The 11,834-nt window shown below is 36.5% G+C and overlaps 1 protein-coding gene across 1 annotated transcript in view; it reads right to left on the reverse strand.

Moving 5' to 3' along the window:
* The window catches only part of LOC128246177 (carbohydrate sulfotransferase 3-like), a 28,585-nt gene that overhangs the window by 15,533 nt on the left and 1,218 nt on the right, over positions 1-11,834 (reverse strand). The window contains exons 2-5 of the mRNA XM_052964366.1: positions 11,128-11,147; positions 8,948-8,969; positions 8,487-8,579; positions 7,063-7,249 (exon numbers count right to left, since the gene is read on the reverse strand). Of these exons, the coding sequence (XP_052820326.1) occupies positions 7,063-7,249; positions 8,487-8,579; positions 8,948-8,969; positions 11,128-11,147 (322 nt within the window). The remainder of the gene's footprint in view (positions 1-7,062; positions 7,250-8,486; positions 8,580-8,947; positions 8,970-11,127; positions 11,148-11,834) is intronic.

The raw sequence follows: 11,834 nt of genomic DNA on the forward strand, positions 1-11,834 counted from the left end.
AGATGACTAATAACTACAGGGACAAGACCAGTAGGTGTCATTTAGATGAATAATAACTACAGGGACAAGACCAGTAGGTGTCATTTAGATGAATAATAACTACAGGGACAAGACCAGTAGGCACCATTTAGATGACTTATAACTACAGGGATAAGACCAGTAGGTGTCATTTAGATGACTTATAACTACAGGGATAAGACCAGTAGGTGTCATTTAGATGACTTATAACTACAGGGACAAGACCAGTAGGTGTCATTTAGATGACTTATAACTACAGGGACAAGACCAGTAGGTGTCATTTAGATGAATAATAACTACAGGGATAAGACCAGTAGGTGTCATTTAGATGACTTATAACTACAGGGATAAGACCAGTAGGTGTCATTTAGATGACTTATAACTACAGGGATAAGACCAGTAGGTGTCATTTAGATGACTTATAACTACAGGGATAAGACCAGTAGGTGTCATTTAGATGACTTATAACTACAGGGACAAGACCAGTAGGTGTCATTTAGATGACTAATAACTACAGGGACAAGACCAGTAGGCACCATTTAGATGACTAATAACTACAGGGACAAGACCAGTAGGCACCATTTAGATGACTAATAACTACAGGGACAAGACCAGTAGGCACCATTTAGATGAATAATAACTACAGGGACAAGACCAGTAGGCACCATTTAGATGAATAATAACTACAGGGATAAGACCAGTAGGTGTCATTTAGATGACTAATAACTACAGGGACAAGACCAGTAGGTGTCATTTAGATGACTAATAACTACAGGGACAAGACCAGTAGGCACCATTTAGATGACTAATAACTACAGGGTTAAGACCAGAAGGCACCATTTAGATGACTAATAACTACAGGGACAAGACCAGTAGGCACCATTTAGATGACTAATAACTACAGGGACAAGACCAGTAGGCACCATTTAGATGAATAATAACTACAGGGACAAGACCAGTAGGTGTCATTTAGATGACTAATAACTACAGGGACAAGACCAGTAGGTGTCATCTAGATGACTTATAACTACAGGGACAAGACCAGTAGGCACCATTTAGATGAATAATAACTACAGGGACAAGACCAGTAGGTGTCATTTAGATGAATAAAAACTACAGGGACAAGACCAGTAGGTGTCATTTAGATGACTAATAACTACAGGGACAAGACCAGTAGGTGTCATTTAGATGACTAATAACTACAGGGATAAGACCAGTAGGTGTCATTTAGATGACTTATAACTACAGGGACAAGACCAGTAGGTGTCATTTAGATGACTAATAACTACAGGGACAAGACCAGTAGGTGTCATTTAGATGAATAATAACTACAGGGACAAGACCAGTAGGTGTCATTTAGATGAATAATAACTACAGGGACAAGACCAGTAGGTGCCATTTAGATGAATAATAACTACAGGGATAAGACCAGTAGGTGTCATTTAGATGAATAATAACTACAGGGACAAGACCAGTAGTTGTCATTTAGATGAATAATAACTACAGGGACAAGACCAGTAGGCACCATTTAGATGAATAAAAACTACAGGGATAAGACCAGTAGGTGTCATTTAGATGACTTATAACTACAGGGACAAGACCAGTAGGTGTCATTTAGATGATTTATAACTACAGGGACAAGACCAGTAGGTGTCATTTAGATGAATAATAACTACAGGGACAAGACCAGTAGGCACCATTTAGATGAATAATAACTACAGGGATAAGACCAGTAGGCACCATTTAGATGAATAATAACTACAGGGACAAGACCAGTAGGTGTCATCTAGATGACTTATAACTACAGGGACAAGACCAGTAGGCACCATTTAGATGAATAATAACTACAGGGACAAGACCAGTAGGCACCATTTAGATGAATAATAACTACAGGGATAAGAACAGTAGGTGTCATTTAGATGAATAATAACTACAGGGATAAGACCAGTAGGTGTCATTTAGATGACTTATAACTACAGGGACAAGACCAGAAGGCACCATTTAGATGAATAATAACTACAGGGATAAGACCAGTAGGTGTCATTTAGATGACTTACAACTACAGGGACAAGACCAGTAGGTGTCATTTAGATGACTAATAACTACAGGGACAAGACCAGTAGGTGTCATCTAGATGACTTATAACTACAGGAACAAGACCAGTAAGCACCATTTAGATGAATAATAACTACAGGGACAAGACCAGTAGGTGTCATTTAGATGAATAAAAACTACAGGGACAAGAACAGTAGGTGTCATTTAGATGACTAATAACTACAGGGACAAGACCAGTAGGTGTCATTTAGATGAATAATAACTACAGGGATAAGACCAGTAGGTGTCATTTAGATGACTTATAACTACAGGGACAAGACCAGTAGGTGTCATTTAGATGACTAATAACTACAGGGACAAGACCAGTAGGTGTCATTTAGATGAATAATAACTACAGGGACAAGACCAGTAGGTGTCATTTAGATGACTAATAACTACAGGGACAAGACCAGTAGGTGCCATTTAGATGAATAATAACTACAGGGATAAGACCAGTAGGTGTCATTTAGATGAATAATAACTACAGGGACAAGACCAGTAGGTGTCATTTAGATGAATAATAACTACAGGGACAAGACCAGTAGGCACCATTTAGATGAATAAAAACTACAGGGATAAGACCAGTAGGTGTCATTTAGATGACTTATAACTACAGGGACAAGACCAGTAGGTGTCATTTAGATGACTTATAACTACAGGGACAAGACCAGTAGGTGTCATTTAGATGATTTATAACTACAGGGACAAGACCAGTAGGTGTCATTTAGATGAATAATAACTACAGGGACAAGACCAGTAGGCACCATTTAGATGAATAATAACTACAGGGATAAGACCAGTAGGCACCATTTAGATGAATAAAAACTACAGGGACAAGACCAGTAGGCACCATTTAGATGAATAAAAACTACAGGGATAAGACCAGTAGGTGTCATTTAGATGACTTATAACTACAGGGACAAGACCAGTAGGTGTCATTTAGATGAATAATAACTACAGGGACAAGACCAGTAGGCACCATTTAGATGAATAATAACTACAGGGACAAGACCAGTAGGTGTCATTTAGATGACTTATAACTACAGGGACAAGACCAGTAGGTGTCATTTAGATGACTAATAACTACAGGGATAAGACCAGTAGGTGTCATTTAGATGACTTATAACTACAGGGACAAGACCAGTAGGTGTCATTTAGATGACTAATAACTACAGGGACAAGACCAGTAGGCCCCATTTAGATGAATAATAACTACAGGGATAAGACCAGTAGGTGTCATTTAGATGACTAATAACTATAGGGACAAGACCAGTAGGCACCATTTAGATGAATAATAACTACAGGGACAAGACCAGTAGGTGTCATTTAGATGACTTATAACTACAGGGACAAGACCAGTAGGCACCATTTAGATGAATAAAAACTACAGGGACAAGACCAGTAGGTGTCATTTAGATGAATAATAACTACAGGGACAAGACCAGTAGGCACCATTTAGATGAATAATAACTACAGGGACAAGACCAGTAGGTGTCATTTAGATGACTTATAACTACAGGGACAAGACCAGTAGGTGTCATTTAGATGAATCATAACTACAGGGACAAGACCAGTAGGTGTCATTTAGATGACTTATAACTACAGGGACAAGACCAGTAGGTGTCATTTAGATGAATAATAACTACAGGGACAAGACCAGTAGGCACCATTTAGATGAATAATAACTACAGGGACAAGACCAGTAGGCACCATTTAGATGAATAATAACTACAGGGACAAGACCAGTAGGTGTCATTTAGATGAATAATAACTACAGGGATAAGACCAGTAGGTGTCATTTAGATGAATAATAACTACAGGGACAAGACCAGTAGGTGTCATTTAGATGACTTATAACTACAGGGACAAGACCAGTAGGTGTCATTTAGATGACTTATAACTACAGGGACAAGACCAGTAGGTGTCATTTAGATGACTTATAACTACAGGAACAAGACCAGTAGGTGTCATTTAGATGACTTATAACTACAGGGACAAGACCAGTAGGTGTCATTTAGATGACTTATAACTACAGGGACAAGACCAGTAGGCACCATTTAGATGAATAATAACTACAGGGATAAGACCAGTAGGTGTCATTTAGATGACTAATAAATACAGGGACAAGACCAGTAGGCACCATTTAGATGACTAATAACTACAGGGATAAGACCAGTAGGTGTCATTTAGATGAATAATAACTACAGGGATAAGACCAGTAGGCACCATTTAGATGAATAATAACTACAGGGACAAGACCAGTAGGTGTCATTTAGATGAATAATAACTACAGGGACAAGACCAGTAGGCACCATTTAGATGAATAATAACTACAGGGACAAGACCAGTAGGTGTCATTTAGATGAATAATAACTACAGGGATAAGACCAGTAGGCACCATTTAGATGAATAATAACTACAGGGACAAGACCAGTAGGTGTCATTTAGATGAATAATAACTACAGGGACAAGACCAGTAGGCACCATTTAGATGAATAATAACTACAGGGACAAGACCAGTAGGTGTCATTTAGATGAATAATAACTACAGGGACAAGACCAGTAGGCACCATTTAGATGAATAATAACTACAGGGACAAGACCAGTAGGTGTCATTTAGATAAATAATAACTACAGGGATAAGACCAGTAGGTGTCATTTAGATGAATAATAACTACAGGGACAGGACCAGTAGGTGTCATTTAGATGACTTATAACTACAGGGACAAGACCAGTAGGTGTCATTTAGATGACTTATAACTACAGGGACAAGACCAGTAGGTGTCATTTAGATGACTTATAACTACACGAACAAGACCAGTAGGTGTCATTTAGATGACTTATAACTACAGGGACAAGACCAGTAGGTGTCATTTAGATGACTTATAACTACAGGGACAAGACCAGTAGGCACCATTTAGATGAATAATAACTACAGGGATAAGACCAGTAGGTGTCATTTAGATGACTAATAACTACAGGGACAAGACCAGTAGGCACCATTTAGATGAATAATAACTACAGGGATAAGACCAGTAGGCACCATTTAGATGAATAATAACTACAGGGACAAGACCAGTAGGTGTCATTTAGATGACTTATAACTACAGGGACAAGACCAGTAGGCACCATTTAGATGAATAAAAACTACAGGGATAAGACCAGTAGGTGTCATTTAGATGACTTATAACTACAGGGACAAGACCAGTAGGTGTCATTTAGATGAATAATAACTACAGGGACAAGACCAGTAGGCACCATTTAGATGAATAATAACTACAGGGATAAGACCAGTAGGTGTCATTTAGATGAATAATAACTACAGGGACAAGACCAGAAGGCACCATTTAGATGACTTATAACTACAGGGACAAGACCAGCAGGTGTCATTTAGATGACTAATAACTACAGGGACAAGACCAGTAGGTGTCATTTAGATGACTTATAACTACAGGGACAAGACCAGTAGGTGTCATTTAGATGAATAATAACTACAGGGACAAGACCAGTAGGTGTCATTTAGATGAATAATAACTACAGGGACAAGACCAGTAGGCACCATTTAGATGAATAAAAACTACAGGGATAAGACCAGTAGGTGTCATTTAGATGAATAATAACTACAGGGATAAGACCAGTAGGTGTCATTTAGATGAATAATAACTACAGGGATAAGACCAGTAGGTGTCATATAGATGACTTATAACTACAGGGACAAGACCAGTAGGTGTCATTTAGATGAATAAAAACTACAGGGACAAGACCAGTAGGCACCATTTAGATGAATAATAACTACAGGGACAAGACCAGTAGGTGTCATTTAGATGAATAATAACTACAGGGATAAGACCAGTAGGTGTCATTTAGATGACTTATAACTACAGGGACAAGACCAGTAGGTGTCATTTAGATGACTTATAACTACAGGGACAAGACCAGTAGGTGTCATTTAGATGACTTATAACTACAGGGTTAAGACCAGTAGGTGTCATTTAGATGACTTATAACTACAGGGTTAAGACCAGAAGGCACCATTTAGATGAATAATAACAACAAGCACAAGACCAGTAAGTGTCATTTAGATGACTTATAACTACAGGGACAAGACCAGTAGGCATCATTGAGATTATAAGTATCTTCCATGGCCGAGAGTGTAAGATAGCTTCATTCCGACCCGAGCGTAGGGTGTTTTGCGGAAACGAGGTTTACCGGTTGTCCGGTTAGCGCAGTGGTTAGCGCACTCGCTTCTCACCTAGGCTCGATTCCTGGCCTGGGCGCATGTGAGTTTGGTTTGTGGTCAACAAGCCGGACAAGTGGGATTTCTCCGAGTTCTCCGGTTTCCCCCACAACACAAGACCACACTCTCGCGTAAAATCGTACCAACGAGAGTGATTAATAATAATATTTATTGTAAAATAAATATGTTTAAACTAAACTAAACAAAATTTAGTAAAAATGTATTTTTTTGCTGGAACTCTTTTGTGGTTAGTGAAAATAATTGCGTACGGATATGCGATAATGCGTGGTTTTCATGGATATACGCGCAGTGATTCAGAGTATGTAAATGGTCTGATCGGTCTTAAAATAGTTCTAAGAAGAGTGAAGCATTATTTCTTGAAAGGTGCGTGAAAACTGTTTTCTTGTGACATTTGAAGCGAGAAATAATTAACTAGCGCTCTAAATATAGCCACAAGACATGGTTTCCATGATGCGCTACAGACGATAGTCTTCAACAAGGGAGGTAATTACAATGTGGTGACCATTAAAAGAAGTTCCATACGGGCATTTTATCTTTGCCCGTGGGCAAGATAAGAATTTCTATCATGGTTAAATTAATGGCTCTACTTATCTGAGGTGGGAGAAAAGGCAAACTACAGGGTCAAGACCAATAGGCACCATTTAGACATAGAAACTACTAGGTACAAGCACAGGTGTTATTAAAATGCATACCTACAACCTGGTGTATAAGTGCTACACCTCGTATTCATATCCCGGAAGTAAAAGTCCTTGTCCATCCCCCAGAGAGGCTCGTACACATAGAATGTGTCAGAACGGAAGCCGAGCAGACGACCAACAAATGAGGATCCCGACCGCATGTAAGTGTTTATGAGTACTTCCGGTCTACCTTCGTTGATTCCTGTTTCAAGAATTTGTGTTTCATGTTAATGTTTAATTCGCAAGCTGACGGGCAACAGTATAAATGTGATAAATGTGAGCTCTATGTAATATTAAAAATTATAACATTAAGGGGCTAGACACCAGATGGTCCAAAACTCGGCAAATACAGTTTTTCCTCAAAACAATCCTAAAATTGTCAATGTAAGCTAGTAAGAAGCCGATGATACGTCACTTTACATGGTTGAAGTAATTAAAGTAACTATCATGTTGCTGCCTCATCTGTGTTTCCTCGTTTAAAATAGCGCATAACGGTTTCTTAGTTTAAATCATATATGTTAATGAGTACAGATAAGTTTACCGACTCCTTTTTTAAACATAGCGGGATTTTACATTGGAGCCAACCGCAGTAAATTTCGAATTGGAAAGATGCGCAAAAACTGCGAAAGATGCATGTGTCATAAGCGATGTAAAACATAAGTAAGTAAGATTCAATGCGTTGTACATGTCATTTTTATGTGAGTTTTTGACCAAAAAAATAAATATTGCAATTGTATCACCTGGTGTCTAGGTGTCTAGACCCTTTAATATTTTTCAGGTCAGATGGAGCCTGTTAATATATAGTTTTCAGATTGGTTCAAAAATACGAGGCAAAAAAAAAAATGCAAACTATAGGAAAATACTCAGAAGACTGATGTTTAACCATTTTTTCAAGATAAAAAACCTAGGCCATAGACAACCTAGTTATCCTTTAAAACGTCACAAGAAAATAAATCATATGTGAATTTATAATTAAAAATAGACAAATAAAAGTGTCGTTTCTTGGACACATTTTCCACAAGGTTTAATGCATTAATGTAAACAGAATTAAACAAACTAAGGTATATTCATCTGTTGGAGGTATAACTTCGATTTATTTCACTAATTCTAATTTTGACAATAGTTTGACTTGGTTAGGCGTACCATGACTTAAAGGTAATGTTTTTTCGATATAACATTAAAGTGTTTATAGTTCCTTTCATTTCTGAAAGACACTCCGACATAAAGAAAAGCGTGTTAGTGTATTTTTTTTATAATGGCATGTATCAAATCTGAAAACATCAGTGTATAAACCCCGCCTTTGAATAATTATTATTATAATACAAAACAGCATTTATTTTACGTATTCAACTGTTTCCTTGAAAGCATATGGTTCTTCAGTATCCATTTAATATTTAAACATTTTGTACTTGTATTTTCTCGATATAAACCATGAATACCTGTATCGGCTTCCACTTCTTCTCGTCCTTGTAGATTATGACTACCTAACAACTCGTCTAAGTGATGCCCTTTTTCAGGAGACTCATGCGGTCCTGGATTATGTTTTAAAACACAATATTATAAACCTTTTTTTGATAAACAAAGCATTGCATCTGGACTTTGAATTGTTTATGACATCAATTTATTATAAAATCTCATATATCAATTAGGTTTAATTGTGCATTTCTGATGATGATTATGATGATTAATGTTGCTGCTGCTTCTGATGCTGCTGCTTATGATGCTGCTGCTGGTGATGATGATGATGATTGTTTGTACAAAGCTTATAATACAACAGGTTTTTTTATACATATACGATTATCTTAATCAAAGTATGTAGAAGATTAACTTACCGTCGAAAAAGTAAAGCAGGTGCATCATCAGTGCAGACCCCAGTACAAAAAGCACCAGAGCGGAATACCTGTGAATCGCTCTTTTACCGGCTCGAATCATATTTTCAACTTAGTTATATCCTGTTTCACAGTCTCATGTTTGTTAAAAACATAATTTTAATCGACTAAAGGCTTTCACTTATGTCGAAGTTTCAAACTATATACTTGTAAAATAAATGAACTATGTAGACAATATTTAAAACAAAAGTATTGTCTTTTATATATATATATATATATATATATATTTGCAGATTTTCACCATTTCATTGCATATATCCCGGTGATGCATGTGTTTGTATCCATCCTATTGTATTCGTCAAATTAACAATCCCGTTATCTATTAAATTAAAAGTCAATTATATTTTGCATAAACGAATGTTTGTTTTATATGGATCGCTTCGGGTGAGTGTGCCCCAGGCTGATGTCGCGTATTTATCTTAATTTTATATCTATTTGAAGAAATAAATGTTAAAACAAACTGGCCATTTTTTCAGGAACATAAATTTAACGTGAAGTTAAAATTATATTTTGGAATTTGAATATTAAGTCTTTTTTGAAATCGGTATCATCTGTACATGCATAACATGTGTTCAGGGCTCGAGGGTTTTAAATTTCTTAGTGGCCAACCTTTTTATTTCAATGAGAGGGCAGTATTTCTAAAGGTCCCAACTAAAAACGCAGCAAGAAGTTATTTAATCAGGAGAAGCGATAGCTATAAACAGTGGCTGGCCCTTAAAGTAGGATTAAAATGTAAACCACTAAAAAGTTAAAGGTATGTTTTTTTAACTTTTTACACGAAATAAATGTTAATGCAACTGTGTCGCATCAAACTATTTATTTGTTTGTAAAAACATACAAACAACATTGAATCATTACGAATTGGTTCAACTCAGTTTTGAACCATTGAGATTAAAACAGTCTGTTTTTTCAAAAACATTGTATTAGACATTTAAGACATTTTGATATCATTATTTTATTTGATTCACGATTTATTTGTCGTATGTCCCCAACATATTGGTCGTTCATTTTGAAGGCGAAACTGTGTAACTCATCCGACTTGTATATGTGAGTGATGAGTGTCATTCAACAAGATGATTTAAATGATATTTGTATTGGAAATATAACAGTAATGCTGGAAGTACATAGTTAATTTTCTTTTTAATATAAATAAATCAAGTAAAGAACCACAAATGATGTGTATCGTTAGTATTAGGAAGACGTTAGTATGGGGAAGACGTTAGCATTGGGAAGACGTTAGTATGGGGAAGAAGTTAGTATGGGGAAGAAGTTAGTATGGGGAAGACGTTAGTATGGGGAAGACGTTAGTATGGGGAAGACATTAGTATGGGGAAGAAGTTAGTATGGGGAAGAAGTTAGTATGGGGAAGGGAAGACGTTAGTATGGGGAAGACGTTAGTATGGGGAAGACGTTAGTATGGGGAAGACATTAGTATGGGGAAGAAGTTAGTATGGGGAAGGGAAGACGTTAGTATGGGGAAGACGTTAGTATGGGGAAGACATTAGTATGGGGAAGAAGTTAGTATGGGGAAGAAGTTAGTATGGGGAAGACGTTAGTATGGGGGAGAAGTTAGTATGGTGAAGAAGTTAGTATCAGGAAGACGTTAGTATGGGAAAGACGTTACTATGGGGAAGACGTTAGTATGGGGAAGACGTTAGTATATATACCTTTGATGTACCGACCATGTTGAAAGAAAAAAGACAATACAATATATTTAAATCAAATGTGTAATTAACAAAATACCTACTCTACAAATACCTACATTTATATTGCTTCTTTTAACATCTCTTGCGTAATCAAATGTTAAGACAAAGTATATTTTCTTTTCCTTGGGCGAGCACTCAGTGGCTTGTCGAGTTTTAGTAAAAGTAAAAGTATGTCAAATATCTTTAAGAAAGGATATGAGCGGTCATAAAATGAAGCGTGTAAGACAGGTTCTCATTTAAATCTTTTTAAAGATCAAATAAAGATATAAATACCAGATAATGTAACAGAGTTTTTGTCTGATTAATGATAAAATTGCATTGGTGTGATGCGGTTAAAAAGGGGCGGTACTTCGCTCTTTCATTCATTAGTGAAGTGAAGAGTAGTTCCCTTTCTTATGTAAAAATTAGCGTGTTTTAAAATGATTTCGAGAAAATCCGAACTACAATAACTGGAGGCATTCATGCGGTTTAAAATGACACTTAACCAATGAAGCGCTAACGCCACCTCAATCCGTTGATGTTAACGACCCATTCGGAACTCCTCGGCTTTTTTCTATCGAAATTACCATCTGATGTATGCTGGTACATCAGTAGTGTGTTTCTTAATATTTTGAATAATATTATTAATTGATTGTAGCAACGTGTTTTTGTATATCTTAGTTTAGAATGAAATGGACTCGTCAAAACATAATTAAGATTACAAAGAGTTATGTCATTAAGTTTATCTCCTACATTGAAATTACTACGCGATCTACTTTCAGCGTAGTTAAAGTTCAAATATTTCTGACATTGTAAACCGTCCATATACATCCGAGGTTGTTTTCGATTTAAATTGGCGGATGAGGTCAGAATGGATTACGACTAAACACGTGTGTATTTCCGATAGTACTGACGATAAAATATTATGTAAACTTAAAGTCATTGCATTGTGTGGAAATGAGAGAAATGCACAATAACCGGCAAATATTGAGTGGAGATGGTGGAGTTGATTTTGCTACGATTTAAACGAGACTAGCTTCAAAAGATAGTACACAAAAAGGTCGGGTTTTGGTCGTTAATAAAAAGTCATAAAACAAACATGTTATGATATACTCTGGTTTAACAAGAGTATGGTCATTGTCTCTATTATAACAAAAATGTTTATTTGATATTTTCTTTCGAAACTCGTTAACTAATTTAAAAGTGTTTGTAC

Source organism: Mya arenaria, chromosome 9 (genome assembly GCF_026914265.1).
Source record: "Mya arenaria isolate MELC-2E11 chromosome 9, ASM2691426v1".
Taxonomy (NCBI): domain Eukaryota; kingdom Metazoa; phylum Mollusca; class Bivalvia; order Myida; family Myidae; genus Mya; species Mya arenaria.